Here is a 22135-nt window from a genome sequence, read left to right as displayed (position 1 = left end):
TCCCCTGATATGGGGGCACCCGGCCGGGCACAGGCAGGGTGTGCGGGCAGGGCGTGCTGCTGCCTGGCACGGTGTTGGCAGGAGCTCGCGCCTCCAGCTGGCGCCGCGCCGAGAGGAGCCAGATTTAGTTTCCTGTGACTGAGAGGTTGTAAATTGAACTAATTTAGGATTTGATAGGAAAGCAAAAGGAGGTCGGCGGCAGGCGTGGGGGGAGCGGCATAGCGCCTGGGCAGTGCCCTGTGTGCCTTTGACCCCGGCCACGGGGCGAGATCCATCCTGGCTCTCCACTCCTCTCAACTTCCCTCCCTCTCCTCTCTTTCTCTCACTCACCTTTTGCTCTTTCTTCACCTCTTTTTTTTTTTTTTTAATTATCATTTTATTTTAAAAGCTATTTATCTTTCCCCTCTCCCTCCCTGTCCCCCGCTGCTGGCAATGCACGACGGCACAGCTTCGCTACGCAGTTTCAGCCAGCACCCCAGCGTCCCCGGGCAGTGCAGGGACTGGGGTAGGGTTGGTGGCTGCTGCTGAAGGCAACTCCTCAGTGCCAGGCAGTGTGGTGGTTCTGGGTGGGGGGATGCCGTCATGCATCGAGGACCCCCAAGGACTTTTGCTAGGCTGGCTGAACCCCTTGGTCTCGCAGCCATAGCTTTGCAGGCTGCTGTGGGCATCAGCGCCGTGCCTGGGGCTCCTGCCCAGCTGCACAGGCCGTGCCACGCATGTGCTGCTGCCCCAGCGTGGGGCCAGCTGCATGGCCAACGATGGGCACCACTGCTTCCCCTGCCAGCCTCTCAACTGCTCTTCCCTCTCTGCTGGCCAGAGAAGCCCGTCCAGCCCAGCGCTGGGCTCCTCTGCTCTCCCTGTCCCACCAGGGCCACATCCACATCACCCCCATCCTACAATTCAGGAGCACGGCCAGACTCCCATCCCAGTGGGCTTGCTCGCTGCTGGCAGCCTGGCTTGGCCCTGGGGACAGCTGGCTTGCTGGCATGCCACGACCACGGCGGCCTCGGCTCCTCCATCGCTGTGGGACCCCCAGCGGGCTCAGTCCCGCAGGATGGGGGATGCCAGACCCGGCGGTGCTGGCAGCTGGGTGGTGGGCTGGGAGGGATGGGGACGGGGCGGGCTGGCTGGCAGCACGTGAGTGGGCGCCGCGGGATTCGCCTTCGCGCAGCAGCCTAATTAGCTCGCAGACAAAGTCGGCCGGCGTGCTGGGAAGGTGCTGGCTGCGCAGCAGCTGCGGGAGCGGGAGGGCACCCAGCCGGCTGGGTGCTGCGGTGCCACAACCGAGCCCTCCAGCAGCCCGGGACGGTGCCTGGGAGGCAGGATGGGTGAGATGGTGGCGGCGCGAGAGCCCTGTGCTGCCGGCGAGGCCAAGCCGGGGCCAAGAGGCAGAGGAACCGGTCGCTGCATCCGCTGGCCCCTGCCGGAGCGCTCCCTGCGCTGGGGCATCTTCTCTCTAACTCTCTTCTTTTCCTTCCTCCAATTTTGCCCCTTCACCTTCTTCTCCTTTCTCTCCTCTCCTCTGCCCTTCCTCTCCCTAAGTTTCGAGGACTCCACCTTGTCCACAGCCACTACCCTTGAGTATATCCCCACCTCAGCAGGCGACCCCAAATGCCAGAGGCCCCGCACGCTCATGCGCCAGCAAAGTCTGCAGCAACCCCTCAGCCAGCACCAGCGCGCCAACCACAGCCAGCCCACCACCAGCCAGAGCCTGGGCCACCTCCAGGCCCACAGTGGCTCCTCCGCCAGCGCCGGCAACCCCCGGGGCTCCCGCGGCGGCCAGGCGCGCCAGGGCATCGCCGCCGGCTCCAAGCATCGGATGGCTGGTGGCCGGAGCCGCTCCAATCCTGGCAGCTGGGACCATGTGGTGGGGCAAATCCGCAACCGCGGCTTGGACATGAAGTCCTTCCTGTAAGTGTGCGCTCTCCTTTGCTCTCTCCACTGTGCTGTCCTCTGATCTCTGTTGTGCTCTCTGCCTCTCCATCGCGCACTCTCCATCACACGCTCTCCATCACGCTCTCTCTGTCATGCTCTCCTTTGCGCTCTCCTCTGCTCTCTCCATTGTCTTGCTCTCTGCTCTCTCCTCTGCCCTCTCCTCTGCTCTCTGCTCTCTCCATTGCTTTCTCCATTGCTTTGTTCTCTGCGCTCTCCTCTGCCCTCTCCCTTGCTTTCTGCATTGCCTTCTCTTCTGCCTTCTCCTCTACCCTGTGCTCTGCTCGCCCTGGCACAACTGCTCAGCTGGCACCACCTTGGGGAAACACTGCCCATGGCTGGCAGGAAGAGCTGGGTCCCCTCTGGCCCCGTCATGGGGAGCAGGGGTGGCTCAATCAGGCTGGGGGCTCTGGGAAGGGTCTCACACGTTCCCCCAGTTTGCTTTGCCCTGGGACTTTGCTACAGATCACCGGCCGATGTGGGTGCCCAGGTCCCCTTTGGTCCCCAGGGAGTGCAGGGATGTTCCAGCCCATGGGACAGCCACCAGCATGGTCCCCAAGGAGTGACGTTGCCCCACGGGGAAGGGCGGGGGCGGGCAGCCATGGTAAGGGTGGCTCCTGAGCAGGGTGACCGTCTGATATCACTGCCTGTCAGGCTGCCTTCCGCTCGGGCTGGGGGCCATGGGGGCAGCCAGCTCCGAGCTGCCAGAGCCGTGTGATCTTTAATCTGGCTTAACCCTATCTCCTCTATCAGTGCTGGCTTTCAAACTTCAAATGCTGAGGACTAATCTGAGTCCCGTGCTGCTGCCGTATCTCAGCGCATGACATTGTCACTCCTCTGCAGAGCTGGTGTCCCCCTAATTCCACCTCCATCCACCCTGGGGTCCTCCCAGTGCCCCCCGGCCTCTCTTTGCCCCCTGGCACCCCAGGAGAGGGGATGCTGAGGTCCCAGCTGTGCTTCCTGCAGGTTGGTAGTGCTCAGGGTCAGGGGGGACAGGGATGATTCGGCCCTTGCGTGAGTCAGCACAGCACCTTCTGCATCAGAGTTAGGTTTTTGGCTGGCCAAACCCCAGCCAAAATCAGGCAGGAATTTGGCTGCCAACCACACTCCTCACCACCAGCCGGTTGGTGCCCCTCTCTGCTCTGCCAGCCCAGCACCATGCCGACTCTGCCTTCTCCCATCAAGAGGTTCCTCACCAGCTCCATTTGCTGGCTTCCCGATGTGGAGATGTGGCTCATTAGCCATCCCGAGGGTCACGTTCCTCTCTGTTTACCCAGCATCGGCACTGGTTCAGTCTTAATTGGCAGGGGGGGAGCAGCCACAGAGCCAAGACATGCCGAGCCAGCATGCAGTTTCCCCACGGAGGAGCCTCTGCCATTTACCAACGCCGCTTTCCGAAGCCATTAACTTTGCTTTTGCTCTTTATTCTGTTTACCCTCCCGCCTGCCTCCCCGGCGCCACAGTGTAAATGCGGTTATGGGCCCTGGGGAGGCTGCGCCGGTGGCGCCGGAGGAGGGCAAAGAGCCTCAGCCATGGCACTGCCATCTCCTCCTCCAGGGAAGGTTGCTGGGACCTCGCTCCCTTCGTGCTGTCCCTTGGTCCCCAGCTCCTCTCAGTATCTTCTCCCCCCTTGGCAGGACCTTGGCACCCTCCCTGCCTGAACCGATGGAGGAGAGGGGTGGCAGCAGTACCCACATGTGCTGGGCCCACCGGAGCTAGCACCTTTCTCCCCACAGCCCTCTGCACCCATCCCGGACATCGCCTCCTGCACAGGGACCAGTGGGCAGAGCCGGGGTCCCCTCGCCGTCAGGGGACCACAGGGTGCCGCCGCTCCTGCCAGTTCCTTGCCTGATGCTGTGTTCTCCTTTCTCTTTCTCTCTCTCTCCCGCTGCCTGCGGGGCTGCCTGGGCAGGGAAGGCCGGATGGTGGTGTTATCCCTGGTTTTGGGACTCTCAGAGCAAGATGACTTTGCCAATATCCCCGACCTGCAACCTGCTGGGACACAGCCGAACCAGCCGAACGCTCAGGGGGACAAGAGGTATGAGCGAGGACGAGGGCAGTCCCGCAGGAGGAGGAGACGAGGGCCTCACCCAGGGTGGAGGAGGAGGAGGAGGAGGAGGCTGGCCTCATGGAGCGCGAAGGTTGGAGCGGCACAGGGTGGCCCAACGGGCAGCAGGGCACGGTGACGTCTGCAGCTCTCCCCCGCCGGCACCCACAGTTCTGCCTCTGGAGCAGCGGCACCAAGAGGACCCCCATCCCGTCCTCCTCCCTCCCTGCCCTCTCCCTCCTGCCATCCCTGGCCACCAGCCCCCCGCCCTGGCTGCATGCTGGGGAGCGCACGCTCGGGAGTGGGGCAGGGGAGAGCCCCTGTGCTGGGTGGAGAACGGGGTGCAGCGGCAGGGACACACACACTGGGGGACCCCCCGATGATGCTGTGTCAGCAGCTGAGCCGCATCCCATCCCAACGCATGTCTCGTGCACTGCGTTGCCACCACCTCCAGCCCAGCACAGCTCGGCGCGGGTTGGGCAGCCCCCCTGGGGATGCGGGGACATCCCTGTGGTGGCGTGTGCTTGAGCCCCACGGCTGAGCCAGGGGCAGAGCAGGCACAACAGGCTGGGGGGATGCATTACCCCCCCTTTCTCCTCCAAGTAAACTGCACAGCAGCGTGGCACAGAGCCTCGCCTCCGGCTGCTCCCTGCCTTCCTGGGGTGCTGAAGGCTCAGCACCACATCTGGCACCGGCACCAGAGCCCAGCCACAGCCACCGGCGAGGGCTGGCAGGAGCAGAGGGGCCCTGTGCCACCGGGAGCGGGTGTTAATCCCCTCCGGAGCGGGGAGGAGGTGTGAAGCCAGCGGGTGCTGCCTCCCCGTGTGCTCGGCGTGTTAATGAACTGGCACCGTTCTCGCCCACCGGCTATTTTTACCCTGCTCCGCTTGGTTTCGCTCTATCTTTTTAGCACTTCCCTCCCCAGCGTTGCGCTGCGCAGCCGGTCCCTGCTGGGAGCGCTGGCCGCCGTGCCGTACCGTGCTGGCTGCCCTGTGCCAGGCGAGGGGACAAGGGACGCTGGCTGCTGGGGACGGGTGGGTGGGTGGCTGTGCCGCAGCAAGACCCCGCTCTCCACTTCCCCCCAGCTCGCTGGTCTGAAAGACGCATCCCGGCGCACGCATGGCCTCCCCACCTCCATCTCCCCCTGCTCCCCATCCCCCTGGGCCCCGTGGGACGTGGGGGTTTCAGCCAGTGGAGGGGACGGGCTCCAGTACCCTCCGCTCTCGCCTGCCCATCCAGCACTGTTGGCCACCTGCTCTTCTGCCTCAAAACGTCTCCTGCATCCCCGTTTCTCAGCTTCTTCCTTCCAGCCCATCCCTGGCAGCTCCAGCCCGGCGCCTCGGCGTGTCTCCTGTCCCAGTGACTAACCACTCTCCGTCCGTCCATCCTCCCTGCTCCTCTCTCCCCCTTCCCTCCCGGCAGGCCGGCGGTGGATGACGTTGCTCCTCCTCTCTCTTGCTCTTTCCTGCTCTCTCTCTGTCCACGACCTCCGCCAGTGTGCCACCACCCTGGCACCCATGGCTCCACCTGCGCCTCCAGTGGGCCCCACCGCCGGCCCCTCCGCCTTCATTTTCACTCTGTTTTTAACCTATCTTTGCTTCCCCAGCTCCCTTGGGCTCTGCAGTCCTCCCTGGGTGCCGTCCCGCTGGGGCGGGCGAGCTCTGTATGCGTACGGGTGTGCAAGAGGGCTGCCGCCCCGTGCCACGGCGTGTGCCTCTGTCCCATCGCCTCAGGTCGTGTGTCGTGTCGTCCCCCCCCATTAGCGTGTGTCTGCGTGTGCTTGGCGTGTCGGTGGGTGTCTCATGGCATGCGTTGTGGCTTTGCCCGCTGAGCCCACCACGATGCTGAGGCCGTCCCGGCGGCGTGCTGCCCACCGCGGTGTGCGTGTCCTGGCAGTGCTGCGCCTGTTGGTCAGTTTGATGGTTTATCACTGTGTCTCAGCTCAGGCAGGAGCCGCAGCAGGTGGGAGTGTGGGGGTGCATCATGGGGTGCCTGTCTGTGTGCAAGTCCTCTCCCTCTTGGGTCTGTCTGTACCCTGGCAGCCACGGCTGCCCCATCCTTGCTGCCATGTGCCTGTGTCCCCTGTTGTCCCTGTGCATTGTGGCAGCGTGGCCTCGGTGTGCGCCCGCCCGCCTCCATTGCTGCTCTGTCCGTGTGCCTGCCGCAGCTCCCGGCTGCCCACCCTCCCACCGGGCTGCTCCCTCCTGGCACCATGCCCACTGTCCTGCAGCCAGCCGGGAGCCATCGGCACGGCCCCTCCAGATCCAGCTGAGACAGCCAGGGTGTGCGGGGACAGCCGGGGCAGCGGTCCCAGCGGCAGAGCATCACTGGGGGCTCCATGGCAGAAGGAAAGAGGGGCTGGATAGCGCTGGGCACCGAGTCCACACCGCAGCACGAAGCACCGGTGGGGTGGCTGCGTACCCAGCTCCCACCCGGATGGAGAGGGGCTCTGTGTGTGTGTGAGGTGCAGCCAGAGCCATAGGTGCTGGTGGGGCCAGGTAGCCGCAGGGCTGGATGGCTGTTCCGGGCATCACCAGGGGCTCTGTGGCCAGGGGGGCACGTGGGCAGTGTGGGAGCTGCTGCCGAGCTCTGAGGTGGCATGTCACAGATCCCAGGGCACCAGCTGGCACCCAGCCCTGCCTGGGGCAGCGCAGGCAGAACCAGCTGCCTGCACCGGCCAGGCCCCCCTGCCCGGGGAGGCTGGTGGGCTGCTGCCGGTGGCACAGCCCTGGGCATCCTTGCAGTCCAGCTCTGCCCACATCCCAGCCTGCAGCCTCCATCGGGATCTGGCATAGCCCAGGCGCAGTATCCGCTGGGAGAGGGTGCCCGGGGAGTCCCTCGCTGCCTCACCCATGGCTCTTGGCCCCTCTCCTCTAAGTTACTGCCTCTCTTTCCCCAGGTTGCCGGCTGGCGGCAAGGCGGTGAACACAGCACCGGTGCCCGGGCAGCCACCGCATGATGAGTCTGACCGCAAGACAGAGCCTCGCTCCTCCGTCTCCGACCTGGTCAACTCCCTGACCAGCGAGATGCTCATGGTGGGTGCATGGAGTGTGCTGGGGACGGGCTCTCTAGGGATGGCATCCTACCCTGGGCACTGCCTGGGCACCTCCTTGCACTCCCCTGGCTCTTCCCTGTGCCTACCCTATGCCACAAGCACTCTGGCACGCCCCAGCCCATGCTGCCATGTCCCTGTCACAGCCAGGCGCCGCAGCTGGCACAGCCTCAGCTCAGCTGAGACGCCGCGGCCATCCCCCCTGGGCTGGCATGAGGGAGAGATGCCGGAGACATGAGGGACAGGCTGTCAGGAGGAATTTGGTTACTTGACCTCCCCATCCCCAGGATATATGGTGCAGAGCCAGGAGTCATCTGAGGCGACGGTGGTGGCGGGGAGCCAGGAGGAGGCTGATGCCCTCTGACAGCTCGCAGAGCTGGGGGTCAGCTGCTGGTGTGAACTGAGTTCGGGTGCCAAAACGTGGGGGAACGGGGGTGTGCAGACCCCGCTGGTGGTCCCTCGCTGGCCCCCTGACACTGTGCTTGCTGCCATTCTCCCACCACCACAGCTGTCCCCAGGCTCCGAGGACGACGAGGGCCACGATGGTGTCAGCCGGGAGAACCTGGGCCGCATCCAGTTCAGCGTTGGCTACAACTTCCAGGAGTCCACCCTGACTGTCAAGATCATGAAGGCACAGGAGCTGCCAGCCAAGGACTTCAGCGGCACCAGCGACCCCTTTGTCAAGATCTACCTGCTCCCTGACAAGAAGCACAAGCTGGAGACCAAGGTGAAGAGGAAGAACCTCAACCCACACTGGAATGAGACCTTCCTCTTTGAAGGTAGGGGCTTGGATGGGCTGGAGTGGACCAGGGTGGGAGCGGAGAGGTTGTGGGACCCTCTGTCCTCCCTCCTGGGCTGGATCAGCTCAGATTGAGCTGATGGGACTCAACTCAGCTCAAGCTGGTGGTGAGATGGGTTGGACAAGCTATCAAGGCCAGGTTGGAGGTGTTTGCTCTGCATCCCATAAAGGGGACATGGCGGGGGAGGCTCCTTACCCCCAGAAGGAACCCATGAGTGGGTGCACACAGGGGTATTAATCTGCCATCAGTCACTTGTGCCATGGTCTGCTCCCTGTCCGCTGCCTGGTGCCAACATCTCCCCATCAGCATGGGTCATGGGTGGTGCCGACACTGGCCCCGGCACCGGGTGCTGCTCGGCACAGCTGCAGCAGCTCCTCATCACCTCCCTCTCTGGCACAGGGTTCCCCTACGAGAAGGTGGTGCAGCGGGTGCTGTACCTTCAGGTCCTGGACTATGACCGCTTCAGCCGCAATGACCCCATTGGGGAGGTGTCCATCCCTCTCAACAAGGTGGACCTCACCCAGATGCAGACCTTCTGGAAGGACCTGAAGCCGTGCAGCGATGGCAGTGTAAGGGCCTGGTCCCCCTCCCACCCCCTGGGGACAGTCCTCAAGGGGAGGCTACCTCCCATCCCTGTGGTGTCCTGATGGGACCACCACCCTCTTGCTACCCCAACAGGGATGTTTCTTGCTTTGTGAGGAGGTTTGACATCTGATGGAGAAGTTTGTCTTCCCAGATCTTTATATTTAAGTAGCCCAAAGTGAGTGTCTCATTTTGGGTCAAACCAAGCCATTTCAGATCGATCTAAAATGAAAGTTTTCTTTTTCTCCTGCCTCCAGCAAGACCACAAAGTATCCCACTGGGGGTGGCCCCATTTCCTCCTGCCCTGATTTTCTGCGCAGCCCCAAAGTCCACCCTTGGGACACCTCTTGTGGTCCCAGCCCAGCACCCCACTCCCACAGCAGGACACGAGGGCATCGGGTGCCCCATTAGGGCTTGGGCTGGGTGCCGTGGTGAGGAGTGGGTGTTTTTGGAGCACCCACCTAAGGGGCTTCTGTGGGTCCCACAGGGAAGTCGTGGGGAGCTGCTACTGTCGCTGTGCTACAACCCCTCTGCCAACTCCATTGTGGTGAACATCATCAAAGCGCGTAACCTCAAAGCCATGGACATCGGGGGCACATCAGGTATGAGCCCCAGCTCCTGCCGTGCCGGGCAGCACTGCCCAATGCTGAGCTGGGGCTGAGAGCAACTCCTGTCTCCCCAGACCCCTATGTGAAGGTGTGGCTGATGTACAAGGACAAGCGGGTGGAGAAGAAGAAGACAGTGGTCATGAAGCGGTGCCTGAACCCCGTCTTCAACGAGTCTTTTGCCTTTGACATCCCCACAGAGCGGCTGCGCGAGACAACCATCGTCATCACCGTCATGGACAAGGACAGGCTGAGCCGCAACGATGTCATTGGCAAGGTGGGTCCCATGGCATTCATGTGCGGTGGAGGGACCCTGGCAACGTGTCCTGCTGAGGGATGGCAGCCAGGGGACAGCCGGGTCCCTGACTGATGGCATCTGGTACCTTCTCAAGCTGGAGAGTGAGGTGGAGTGTGGCAGGTCCCCTGGTGCTGGCTTTCTCCAGCCACCTCTGGTCCCGGCCGTGGTGGGTGGCAGCAAGGACTCACCCGGCACAAGCAGGGGGACGATGTGGTGCGCCCCATCCAGCGTGGCGATGCCTCACACCGTGCTGCGGCACAGCCTGCACCAGGGGTGAGCTTCAACCTGCCAAATATCTATTTATAGCAAGGCAAAAATCGAAGTCCCTGATGGCTCCGGTGTGCCGCGGTGGCAGGTAGAGCCGGAGCCCCCCTGTGGCAGCACCGTCCCCGGCTGCGGGAGAGCAGGGAGTGGGCAGGGGGCTCAGCTGGGAGTCCCTGGGGTCCCTGCCCACCAGCAGACAGACCCCAGCCCGTATCCCCGCACCGGGATTCCCTACCACCTCCTGGTGACAGGAACGGAGGAATTCATCCCCTCTTGATTTGATTTACGTTAAATCCATCCAGCTCTCTGCTCGTTAGGGTAACGATGACAAACGAGCGCAGTAATCTCTGTTATTACCGCTCACCACAGAGAGTCGATGATCCCCAAACACAGCGCTGTAATCAAGCAAACACATAGACTGGGATAAACCTGGGAGAGGGCGGCCACAGGCGCTCAGCCCCACAGGCTGCTGGAGAGGGGCAGAGGTGCCGGCATCCCCGGTGTGGGCACAGCCCCGAGGAGACACGGCACGGGCACGGCTGCGCCTGGAGCCCAGTGCCAGCAGGATGGATGGACTGAGAGACAGGGTGCCCGTGGACGGACAGAGTGCCCATGGACGGACAGAGTGCCCATGGTATCTCTGCGTTGCATTAAAGCCACCAGGAGTGTTGCAGCACAAGAACAAGGTGGTGCTGCCGGCAGAGAGGAGCATGCCCTTCACACCCTGGCCACCCCGCCATGGCCAGCAGCCTGCTAATCACTTTTGATTGCATAATTAGCAGCGAGCCCCGCACCGGTGCGGTGAGCCACTTAGCCAAAGTGGTGGCATGGGCTCCCCGAGCTGTCAGCTGCAGGGAGGGCTGGCACATGCGGTCTTCCACGTTGCTGTATGGAAAATCAGTGGATAAAAATAGCCTGGCCCTACGTGGAGACGATGCCGGTGCCTGTGGCTGGCGGCATGTGCCGGGAGAGCCAGGGGGCAGGAGATGGGGGGCGAAGGCAGCAGCACCGGGGAGTGGGATGGGGCTGGACGGCCGGGAGCGGAGACGTGGGTCCAAGGGCTGCCTGTCCCCACAGATCTACCTGTCCTGGAAGAGCGGCCCCGGGGAGGTGAAGCACTGGAAGGACATGATCGCCCGTCCCCGGCAGGCAGTGGCACAGTGGCACCAGCTGAAGGCCTGAGCACCCCAGGACTGTGGGACTGGGGGTCCCCCTTCCCAGCCCCCATCACCCCACTGCGGGGCTCCCAGTGAGGAGGCGAGGGACCAGTGGGACAGTGGCCCAGCTCATGGGGACCCTGCGGTAGGAGGGGGACGGAGCCCCTTGCCCTCCACTTTTGGCTCTCCCCGGTGCTGGGGTGTGGGGGGCACGCAGCCGCCCGGGACCCCTGGCCTAGAAGGGTGCCAGAAGCGATGACCCCCCCTCCCCATCCCCACCACTGAGCAGAACTTCTGCAAGTGCTTCCAGCCCCAGTCCCTGGGAGCCCCTCTGCCTCTCCCCAGCCTCACCCCCTATTTCAGGGGGCCAGGCCGTGGGTGTGAGAGGGACTCCCACCTCTCCTCCCCTTTCAGCTCAATAAAACCTCTCCGAGCCGTCAGCGTCGCCTGAGCGGGGCCACAGAGTCCCCCCCCCATGCCCTGTCTCATCCCCACCACCCTCCCCGAGCCCCCCAGCCATGCTGGGCTGGCACGGGGTGGGGGGCACCTGGAGGGGAGGGCAGCCCCCTTCCCCGGGGCCAGGCATGGGCTCCTGGGATCGGAAGCCATGACACAGTTCGTTAGCCAAAGCGGGCTCGCTTGTGCACTGCCTTCAGCCGGGTTTGATGCTTTACCTCCGCCTTCAGGCTCGGTGGGAGCGGGAGGTTGATAACCCCATCCTGGAGCTTGGCTACCCGTATGGGGACCCCACCATCCTGCCCCCACCCCAGCTTTCTCCCCCGTTACACCCCCCCCCAGGCACGTCCCTGTGGGGCTGGACAGGGGACTGGCCTCAAGCCAGGCAGTGGGCCCCCAAGGGGATGCTGAGCCCCAGGGCATCCCTTTCCAGCCAGGCTAACCCACACACCAGGGCTGGACCAGGACCCCTATGAGCCCCGTGCCCAATACTGGGGCCCCTGGGAGGGAGCAAGTGCCATTGTCCCCATCCTGGGCTGGTGGCCAGCCAGCCAGGCACGAGCAGTGCCAGAAGCATCCCCATGCTGCCTGCATGTCCCTGTCAGCTCCCCCTGGGATGCACGTGCTGGACCCCTGCTTGCTCCCCAGGGCTGAAGCTACCAGGACAGGGGCTCCCCAAAGTGGGGAAATACCCACCTGGGACTGTGAGGTGCAGGGGCTCGGGATGGCTCCTGGGGGGTGACAGATGGGGTAACCCAGCAGGGTCACACCCTGCAGGTCCTCCCCACCACCCTGCACCAGCAGGGCCAGCGGTGGCTCACCATGGTGGACATGGCTCCTGGCAGGACCACAGCAGCACTGGGTGTGATGGGATACATCCCTGCCTGTCACCATGCCCAGCAGGTGACAATGGTGCCTCTTGGTCCTCCACCAGGACTGGCACAAGATGAGGATGCAGTGGCCAGCATCTGTGTCCTTGTGGGGGCTCCCAGGGTGTCCTGCCATTCCCATGCTGGGTAAGTGGAGCCCCTCCAGGCTGGCTGCAGGGTGGCACCATCCATCCCCGTAGCCCGAGCCCTCTGGAGGAGAGGAAGGGTGGGTGTTGCCATCTCCGCAGCCATCTCAGGTAGGGCACGGCCACCTGTGGGCACCCACAGCGAGCCCAAAGGCAGCTGGGTGCCCATCGGCACAGAGCCACCCCACCTGGCCAGGGGTCCCCCAGCCTCAGTCTTCCTACTCCCCCCATTGCCCCTGTGGCACCCACCACCCTTCACCCCTCCCGCACCCGCAGGGAGGACACGGTGGGGTGTCACCAAGCTGTCCCCCAGATGCCAGCGAGGCTGGGGGCTGTCTGCCGGGGTGCTGGTTTTGCAGCGTGAGAGTGTTTCACCCCGTCCCCGCCATCACAGCGTGTCCCAGCCCGTGCACAGGCACCCAGCGCACCCCACAGCAGGCACGTCCCTGCGAGCGTTAGTGCCACCCCACCGGGCTGCGCGGGGACACAGGGTGCTGGGGGGGGACGGGGGATGGGACACCTGCTGAACCCCCGAGGTGCTCCATGGGGTTTCTCCACTGCATAGGGGGAGCCTGCACCAGAACCCCCCAAAAGTCCCCGGGGTGCCTGGCTGCTTGTTCCTTTTCCTGCCGAGGGGGACATCCCTGCCACCTCGGGGCTACCTGGGGACAAGCCACCTGGGGACAAGGTGGCAGCGGGACCATCCCATGGCTGCGGCCAGGAAGGGTTCGACAGCCCCTACAGTCCCTCTTTAGACGATTTTGGACAATCTGGAGAGAAGTCATAATACTGCTACTACAGTAATAATAATGCTTTTAGGGACATTTGTATTTTTATCATATTCTCTCTTTTTTTAACATAAAAGAAGAGATTTACATGCCTGGGGAAGGGGCCGGAGCTGAGGGGCGGCAGGGCCAGGGCACCATGGCAGGCTGTGCCAAGCGGGGTGCCCCCCATCGCCCCTGGGGCACCCCGCTCCCCCAGGAAGGATTTCTTGTCTGCAGTCAGCTCCCTGGGGCTTGTGTGTTCATTTTTAACTCTAGAGCTCTTAGCCGTTATCTTGTTCAGGTATCTCTCTTCTTCATGTGACGGTAACATCCAACTGGTGTGTAAAATACAGAAAAACAGAAAAAAAAAAAAGACAAAAAAAAAAGGAGACAAAAAAAAGGGGACAAAAAAAAAAAAAAAAGACAAAAGCCTAGACCAGCTGACGAGCGGCTGGAGCTAAGGGATGCCCGATTGGCGATGCCACCCCACTGCCAGTGGCTTTGCTCTGTGTGGGTGGCCGTGGACAGCTGCCCCCTTTTCTAATCCTGGCAGCAGGGCCGGGGCTGGTACGGCGGGGAGGCTGGGAGGCGAGGGCCGGGGTGCGCGGGTCAGGACACCTTCTTTGCAGAATCCTATTTTTGGGGAGCGGGGCCCCTCATTTTCTGGAGGCAGCCCCTGTTCTCAGTAATAAAGGACAGTCAGTAACTGCCAGCGTGCCTTGTCTCTGGGCTCAGGGGAACATTGGGGACAGCTCCTGTGGTCCCCTGGCAGCTGTGCCCACAGCCAGTGCTGGTCAGAGTGGGGACAGGGGGCACAACGTCACCTGCACCTGGCTAAGCATCCCCCCCAGCACTGGGCATCCTTCTCTGAGCACTGAGCATCCCTCCCTCAGCGCTGAGCATCCCCCCCAAGCACTAAACATCCCTCTTTGAGCACTGAGCATCCCTTCCTCAGCACCGAGCATCCCTCCCTCAGCACTGAGCATCGCCCTCCCAAGCAATAAGCAGCCCTCTGCCACATGTGCAAGGGAGGGAGGAGGATGGAGCAGGCCATGCTCGAGAACCTCCTGGTGAAGGGGGCACATGTGGGGGGCAAAGGGGGTGAAGCACTCCAAAGAGTCTCTGCAAAGGGAGGGGACAAGGACAGCCCCTGTCCTGGAGCATCCTGGGGGGCTCTTGCAAGATGCCTCTTGCAAAGCCTGGGGCTGCCCAGAGCACCTGGCCAAGCTGCAAGGGCTGCAGGGCTGGGCATGCTAACAAGGGCAATTAACAAGGGCAATTAATGAGGGTTCATTAACTGCAGCCCTAGCAAGAAGCTCTTAGAATCACAGAAATGTTTAGGCTGAGACCAACCCCCCCTGCCTACACCCTCCTTTCAGGTAACTGTAGAGAGTGATCAGATCCCCTCCAAGCCCCCTCCTCTCCAGGCTGAACTTCCCCCAGCTCCCCCAGCCGCCCACCCCCAGAGCCTTGTGCCCCAGGCCCTTCCCCAGCCCCCTGCCCAGCTCTGGACACACTCCAGCCCCTCCATGTCCCTCTGGCAGTGAGGGGCTCAGACCTGAACCCAGGGCTTGAGGGGTGGCTGCGCCAGTGCCCGGCGCAGGGGGATGCTCACCACCTTGGTCCTGCTGGCCACGCTGTTTCAGATACAAGCCAGGAGGCTGCTGGCCACCTTGGCCACCTGGGCACAGTGCCAGCTCATCCTCTTGCTCAAGGTGAGGTGGCTGCCAGCAGTGGTTGTGCTGGGAGGTGTCTCCCAGGAGTGGTGTGGGAGCATGGCTAGTTTGGGGTCCCCATGGAGGGGGCTTTGGGGTCCCCCAGCCTGCACCAAGCTGGGTGACACAGCCAGTGGGTCCCCGTGGGCAGTGACTGGGCCAGAAGGGTGAGGGCCAGTCCCAGCCAGGCAGGGTTGTGCTGGTGGGTCGGGGCTGGGTGCCCGGGAGTGACGTGCTGGGTGAGGACTAGGATATGCTCGGGGAGAGGGGACAGAGGTGGGCGACCACATCTTGGGCAGCTGCCTGTGTGAGGCAGGGGACGCAGCAGCTGCCTGGTAGCCCAAGTGCTGCCTGCCATTAACGGCAAAGGCTTGAGTGGCCGTGTTAAATAATTCACTGAACACTGGCCTTGAATAAATAAAAGAAACTCCAAACGCGGTGATGGCAGGAGAGCCATGTCCTCTGTGCCCAGGATAGCATCCCTCCAGATCCGCCTTTCAGGTATGGGGATGCAGTGTTAGAAGGGGCTGGTGACAGCAGGGGACAAAGCTGTCCCCAGGCCAGCTCCTGTGTCCTGGTGCAGGGTAGGGCACTGCTGCTTGCACCCATTTGGGCTCCGGTTTGTGTCCAGCTGAGACAAACCTGGAAATTTTGGCAGTAACAAGCTACTGGCGGCATCGGTGCCGCTGAGCCTGGCCACTGTCTGGGCTGTTATGCCAGAGCCGGATTGCTTTTATCATGCTATATCTTTGAACACAGCAAAAAGAAAACACACTTGGCCCCACGCAGTGATCCCGGTGCTCCTGTTGCATGGAGCCAGCCTGAGCTGCAGCAATCCTCGAGCTCTTCCTTTGTGTTTGCAGCCAGCAGGAGCAGATGGAAATAGCAGCGTGATCCCAGCTGCGGCGAGGCCACAAACCGTTGTACGCGGGGATGGGAGAGTAGGCAGGGATATATATAGAGACAGACGTATGGATGATGCACTGTGCGCACGCCTCGCTGGGGCTCAACAATGCCAGCATCCCTGAAATACTTGTGCATAGCAGGAACGTGTGAGGTTTCCACTGACTGCAGCAGCTCCCGGCCCTCGTGTCACTGCACTGATTGCCAACGCACTGCCTGGACCACGACCCAGCTCCTTTCCCAGTCAAAGCATGAAAGCCCGAGCTGCAAAAGGCTGAGGTGGTGGGAAAAGGCTGCAGGGAGGCAGGGAGCCCCCTCCTCAGGTGTCAGAGCATCTGGATCCAGCCTCTGCTGTGGGGACAGGCTGGTGGCACCCAGGGCCACCTGCACCCCTCTCCCTGCCGAGCACAGGCTGGCTGGAGGGGTCTGCATGGAGCTAGTGGCAACAGATGAGTTGTGCCAGAAATGCACATGTCGCTCATAGCTGGGGCTTGGAGTCATGTGGGTCCCCACCAGGGCCAGCGCCCTGAGAAGCGATGAATAATTACCTGCTAATTAGCAGCAACATCTTCGCCAGGCAAAGCAGCAGCACCTCAGATCAATGGCACGTCCCCAGTGCACCCCTGGGTGCTGGAAGCCCCCCTTGCTGCAATCAGCACCCCAGGGTGCCACATGTGGGACTGGCTGTGCCCCATGCCAGGATGCTCTGACCCCCCTGTTCACAACCAGCTCCAACGGTGAAGGCTGCTGGGGTGGCAAGAGGGACCAACAGCCTGTCCCTGTCCCTGCGTGAGCAGACCCAGACCCAAGGGAAGAGCAACCTGAGCTCCTGCCCAGCCCCAAATCCACCATCTGCGAGTGGGAATGGGACTGGGACCATGTTACCGCTGAAAAGGTGGGGGCTTCATCAGCCTGAGCTGCCGGAGGGCCTACGCTGACAGGCCCTGAGCATCCTGCAGATGAGGATGCTCCACTGGGTCTAAAATAGCCGCGGTTCCCACTGCAGAGTGGGGAGGGGGGGAAAAAGCCGGGCAGCATCTGCCCTGCCAGCAGGGAAGAGGATGTGGCAGGAGCGCTGGCTGCCTCCCAGCCACCAAACCCAAACCCCTCGCAATTAAAAGCGGATGCGCGGTTTGAAACCTCCAACAAGCCCCAGTCCTCAGAAGGAGCATTTGGTGCCAGTGTGGCCAAGCTCCCTGCCGCACCAGCATGGCTCAGCGGAGAGCAGGAGCATGGCATGGAGACAGGCGGAGGAAAACAGGGCTCCCTTGAATGGCAAAAATAGGAGCTGCTGGTCTTGCACCAGGACATGTTGCTACGCTTCAAGGGGCTGCCGAACAGGCCCTTCCCTGTCACAAGCCCCCAGAGAAGAGACCCCACCACCTTTTTCTCACACTGGGTTTTTTTGGGTTTGTGCTTTTTATTGCTTGAGTTTGGTACAGACAGCACAGAAGGAAGGGAAGAGGAAGGACAAGGCGGCAGCCTGGGCTTTGGTGCCCGTTTTGGGGCAGACAGAGCCAGAGCTGGGACTCCTCTTCCTGTACAGAGGCAAAACCTTTCCAGGCTCGAGACAGGCAGTGCTTGTGCCCAGGTGCAGTTTCCATCAGCTCCTTCCCAACCCTGACGGCTGGGAGAAGCCTGGTGGAAAACTCTCTTTCCTCCAGACCAATTCCAGCAGTGAGACGGGGGTCTAGGGGTGAGAATGGGTCTGCGTCTTTGCTCTCAAACCTTGCTGCTCTTCAGGGTGAAAGGGTCCACGCGGAAGGGATGCAAACGGCATTGCTTTTTCCTGTCCTGCCCCACAGAGCCAGGAGCAAAGGAGGCATGTGGAGGTGGCTGCAGCATGTGGCAGGAAGGCCCCTGTGCTCGGGGCAGGCATCGCAGGGATGCCTGGCTTTCAGCAGCACCGTGCTGCCTGCCAGGGCCTGCCCAGCAGGCAAGTGGGGTCTGTGGGGTCACCCATCAGGGCCATTTCCCCCATCCAAGGCACCCTGCGGTTACGTGGGATGCTGTAAGGTGGTGGGCTTGTGGATCCCAGCGGTGACCCACAAGCCCTGCAGATCCAGGAGGCAGCTTTCTGCTGTCCCAACTGAGAGAGGCCGGTCCCTCAGATCATATGTTTTCCTTTGCACGGAGGCTGTGACCTTCTTTCTTCCCCAGCCCTAGCTGGGAGTGGCAGTGGTCCTTGGGAGCCCTGTGGAGGCTCCCCATCCTTCCAAGGTGCATCCCTGTGGGTGTACGGCTGCAGCGCGGTGGCTCAGGTTTCCCCTGAGGAGCCCGGTGGGGCGGCGAAGCTGCCCTCCCGGTCCTCCAGCAGCGGGGAGCCATCCTCGGGGGCTGCCGGTGGCGCCTCAGCGCCTTCCTCCTCCTCTTCCTCTTCCTCCTGCTGCTGGAGGCTCTGCAGGCGCTCCCGCCGTGCCTCCATGAACTCCTGCGCACCCTCGCCCACCAGCTGCACGGTGTCTCCCACGCAGGGCGGCTGCCGGACAGGGTTGTGGTCGTAGGAGAGGAGCCGCAGGGCAGGGAGGCCGGACAGGTCAGGGAAGCGGGCGATGCGGTTGCGGTCCAGGTCGAGGAGGTGCAGGCGGGCCATGCGCAGCAGGACGGGCGGGAACTCCTCGAAGCGGTTGCCATAGAGCCAGAGCCCCTGCAGGCCGGCCATGCGGGGCAGCCCGGCGGGCAGGCGGGCCAGGCGGTTGTTGCCCAGCTGGAGGCTGCGCAGCTCGGGCAGGCTCAGCAGGGCGCGGGGGAAGCGCGCCAGGAAGTTGCCCTCCAGCCAGAGGCAGCGCAGGCCCCGCAGCTGGGCGAAGGCGGGCGGCAGCTCCTGCAGCCCGTTGCGGCCCAGGTAGAGGTAGGCCAGGCGGGGCAGGTAGCACAGGGCCTCGGGCACCTCCAGCAGCTCGTTGCCATCCAGGGCCAGGGTGCGGAGGTGCTGCAGGTCCGCCAGCTCCTCCGGCAGCTCCCGCAGCCCCAGGTCGCCCAGGTAAAGCTTCCGCAGCTCCTGCTGCGCCCACAGGGCCTCGGGCACCCGCCGGCCCCGCACCTCCAGCAGGTGCTGCTCGCCCCCCGGCCCCTCGGCCGCCGCCAGCCGCGCCCCCCGCCCCGCCGAGCCGCCGCTCCCCATCCCGCCGCGGGGCGCACGCCGCCGCCGTCGCCACGGTAACGGCCGCGGCCAGTGGCAGCGCGGGGGCGGGGCCTGGCGGCGGGGCGGGGCGCCGCGCCCCGCGGGGCACCTGGGCGGTGGGCATGCCCAGCGGGGAGCCACGCCCACATGGCCACGCCCTGCCCTGCCTGCATCTCACCTGTGCCGCACCCTGCCTGTGCCCTGCCTGCACCCCGCCTCTACCCTGCCCTCCCCTGCCCGTGCCCTGCCTGCACCCCACCTGTGCCCTCCCCTGCCTGTGCCCTGCCTGCACTCCACCATTGCTCTGCCTGTGCCCTGCCTGCACTCCACCTGTGCCCCACCATTGTGCTGCCCTGCCTGCCCCCCACTATTGCCCCTCCCTGCCCTTACACCTTTCTTGCCCTGCCCCATTCCTCCCTGCCCTGCCCCAGGCAGCGCCACCACGCACCCCCCTCCCCTGCCCAGCCGGACCCCTGCCAGCCGGGGGTCAGCATCTCCCAGGGTGCTGGGCCCCTCTCTGATCACCCACCTCCCTGGGACCCCCAGGGAGCTGCTGCAGCCCCTCCCTCCATTTCTCACCCCACCAAGTCTGGCTGCACTCCCCGTGGCTAGGGAGGGTAGGGACCAAGACCCCCAAGCGAACCCCATGCCATGGCTGCCCACCCTGCTGGGTCCTGCCAGGCAGGCTGGGGGTCTCCTTCCTCCTCCTCCTCCCGCTGCCCACCCCAGCCAGCCCTGCCTGGATTTTCCCTGCCGCAAATCAGCTGTGTCATCCCAAAGCCAGCGGAAAGCCGGGCTTGTACAGCCCTCCAGTGGCTACTGGCCAGGCGGCACCCCTGTCCCCCCAAATCCTCCTGCCAGCCTTTGGGGCACAGGCAGCCCCCAGCGTGACAGCTGCGGCAGGCACAGCCCCTCCATGGGGTCTCGGGGGGCCGGGGGTGACAATGACATCGTGCCCAGGATATCTGGGTTTCACTCTTTATTTCTCTGTCAGGGACTGGGTGTCCCCCAAAGAAGCCGGGGGCTGAGACCCCCGGGGTGCTGCTGCATCGGTGGTCACCCCGGGGGGGTCACGCCACGAGGTGGCCACCGATGTCCTCCAGCCTGGTGGGGTGGTTGTTGGTGCTGAAGCCGCTGGGGCGCTGGGGCTGGATGCCCCCCACACATCCTGGCATCCAGGTCGGACCGCGCCAACACCAGGCTGGAAAATCCAGGAGAAATAGAGTGGTGAGGCTGGAGCCCCGCCGGGGGCTGCAAGCCCCACTCCCACAGTCACTCCCAATTTACCTGGTGCCGTGGTGGACCGGGTCGGGCGGGGGGTCACGTCCTGGCCATAGTTAATGGTGAACCCCAACAATTTCTGGGGGATGGAGGCGGGTTGGGTGCATGGTCCCATAGGGATGGGGATGGGGAGGGGGTTATGCTTGCACCCACCTTCCTGCCAGCACCCTGCTGTCCCAGCTGGGCAACCTGGGTCACTCGGGGTGCCTGCAGCCCTCGGGAGATGCGTGGGACAGTGTGGTCCACCACGGACAAGCCCTGCGTGGGGACAGCGGGTGAGGACAGAGAGGGCACAGCGGGTGGGGGGTGGGATGGGGTCCTGCTCACCATCCTGTCCAGGGAGCCTGGCACCTCCTGCCTGAACCTGCTGCCTCTTTCGGAGCCTGCTGGCAGCACCGGGAGCATCTCTTCGCCCTGCTGGAGGATGGAGATAGGGCAGCTGGGACACCACGTCCCCCACCCTGCCCCTCAGCTCTGCCTGCTGGGGGTCTCACCTTGCAGACCCCCCCCTCGCCTCGCCCTGCTTACGTGGCCGCACATGGAGGGCAGGTAATCCGTCGTGGTGACTTTAACGCCGAGCTGCGGGAGGGAAAAAATGTGTCCCATGGCGTACAGAAGGTCGAGGGGGCTGGTGGGGGACAGGGGACCTGGTGGGGTGGGGGCTCACGGGCTGGGCAGGCAGAGCTGGCAGGACACTGTCACTCTTCAGGGTGGCCCTGGTGAAGCCAGACTGCTCCTTTGTGCTGATGTTAGTCTTCTGCAGGACATCTGCAGGGAGTAGACGGGGCAGGGAAGGAGCCACCCTGTCCCCAGCCCTGTCTGCACTTAGCCCCGCAGCCAGCTGTGGTGTTACCTAGTGTCACAGTGCTGGATGCAGCCTGTGGGTCCTGCCTGTGCCCCTGCCTTTACGGGGTGGGCAGGGATAGGTGACACAGGGCAGGGGGCCTCAGACACCCCCAAAACCTCCTGGGGTCAGAGTTGGCACCAGGACCACCAATGACCTGGAACTCCTGGAGTTGGACCTGGCCCCAGGACCACCAGCACCCCAAACCCTCATGGGGATGGAGCTGGCCCAGGGACAACTGAACCCCCAAACCCTCCTGAGGATGGAGCTCTCCTCACATCCACCAGCACCCCAAAACCTTCTGCAGATGGAGCTGGCCTTGGGACCATGGGCATCCCCAAAATCATACCTGGTTGGGCAGGACCAGTGCAGTAGCTCCCATTGCCACGCTCCCTGAATGTTTTGGGGGGCACCTGGAGCAGCTGCGTGTGCTGGGGACTCACCGCCCCGGTGCGGAGGCAGGGAAGGGGGGAATTCTTGGAGGTACTTGCTCACCGACTGGTGGACATGCCAGGGCAGCAGGCTCCGGCCATCAGGGAACCAGAAGGGCTTGAAGTGCTCAGCAGTGGTGGATGTGGTGGTGTCCTGGCAGTGGCTGCAGTGGAAGGCCAGTGTGGCTGTGATGGAGTGGACCCAAGACTTGCCCCCCACCCTCCCATAGCTGGGGTACCTACCCCTCCGCTGTGCTGTGCGGGGAGATCAGGCAAGAGATGGCTGAGCGGTTGTTGGACACGTAGCCGGTGACGATGTGGTGGCTGAGGCAGGGAGGAATACGGAGCTGGCCTGGGTGACAGCAGGGAGATGGGGCTCAGCCCTGGGAACAAGCACCCCCCACCTCTGGGAAGGCCTTTGGGACACCCTACCATGGGCCAACGCATGGCTCGTGGCGTAGAAGTTAATGAGGTCGGTGCTTCCTCTGGTGTGTGCCTTCGCTGAGGAGACTGTGCCCAGGCCCATGGCACACGAGTCCTGTGACAGGGACTGCAGCCTAGCACCCGGACAGAGACACGGACAGGCAGGCGCCACGGTTGGCTGTGGAATGTCCCAGCAGAAGTGAATGTTTGGATGGGAACTGTCTCCTAGCAACTGGCACAGTGACAAATGGGCACCTCGGCCACAGAGAGACTGTCACTGCTGCCCGGAGACTGCTGGCCCGGTGGGGATACCCTGCGGAGGCCACCAGGGGGGCAGGGTGCCCCAGTTCAACCTTCTGCAGAGGGGGCCATAGTCTCCCGGACCCCCAGAAAAAGGGTTTCAAAGAGACAGGTAAGAGCTGGGTATAGCAGTGAGCTG

The 22135-nt window shown here is 63.5% G+C and overlaps 3 protein-coding genes across 6 annotated transcripts in view; 1 reads left to right on the top strand and 2 right to left on the bottom strand.

Moving 5' to 3' along the window:
- SYT7 (synaptotagmin 7) overlaps nt 1–11827 on the top strand; it is a 31348-nt gene extending 19521 nt beyond the window's left edge. For 2 of the 4 annotated variants that reach the window (XM_055813363.1, XM_055813361.1), the window contains 8 exons: nt 1543–1911; nt 3845–3970; nt 6879–7014; nt 7540–7810; nt 8231–8400; nt 8901–9015; nt 9096–9295; nt 10658–11827. In XM_055813363.1, coding sequence (XP_055669338.1) covers nt 1543–1911; nt 3845–3970; nt 6879–7014; nt 7540–7810; nt 8231–8400; nt 8901–9015; nt 9096–9295; nt 10658–10762 — 1492 coding nt within the window. In that variant the 3' untranslated portion in view covers nt 10763–11827. The remainder of the gene's footprint in view (nt 1–1542; nt 1912–3844; nt 3971–6878; nt 7015–7539; nt 7811–8230; nt 8401–8900; nt 9016–9095; nt 9296–10657) is intronic. The other 2 variants (XM_055813364.1, XM_055813365.1) reach the window with 1 other exon arrangement.
- Nucleotides 11828–17020: 5193 nt separating this feature from the next.
- On the bottom strand, nt 17021–18756 carry LRRC10B (leucine rich repeat containing 10B). The gene has a single exon (XM_055813402.1). It carries the CDS (start codon nt 18715–18717, stop codon nt 17851–17853), a length of 867 nt encoding a protein of 288 aa, XP_055669377.1. The 5' UTR covers nt 18718–18756; the 3' UTR covers nt 17021–17850.
- A 932-nt stretch (nt 18757–19688) lies between these two features.
- SAXO4 (stabilizer of axonemal microtubules 4) lies at nt 19689–22102 on the bottom strand. The gene is made up of 7 exons (XM_013304017.3): nt 21706–22102; nt 21517–21625; nt 21338–21437; nt 20527–20577; nt 20152–20415; nt 20005–20077; nt 19689–19918 (listed from the first exon to the last, which is right to left on the bottom strand). Exons 1-7 carry the CDS (start codon nt 21797–21799, stop codon nt 19788–19790), a joined length of 822 nt encoding a protein of 273 aa, XP_013159471.1. The 5' UTR covers nt 21800–22102; the 3' UTR covers nt 19689–19787.
- Between the last annotated feature and the right edge of the window lie 33 nt (nt 22103–22135).

The sequence above is a fragment of the Falco peregrinus genome, chromosome 9 (genome assembly GCF_023634155.1).
Source record: "Falco peregrinus isolate bFalPer1 chromosome 9, bFalPer1.pri, whole genome shotgun sequence".
NCBI lineage: Eukaryota > Metazoa > Chordata > Aves > Falconiformes > Falconidae > Falco > Falco peregrinus.
Note: the sequence above shows the minus strand (reverse complement) of the source record. Positions and strands in the feature narration are given on the sequence as shown.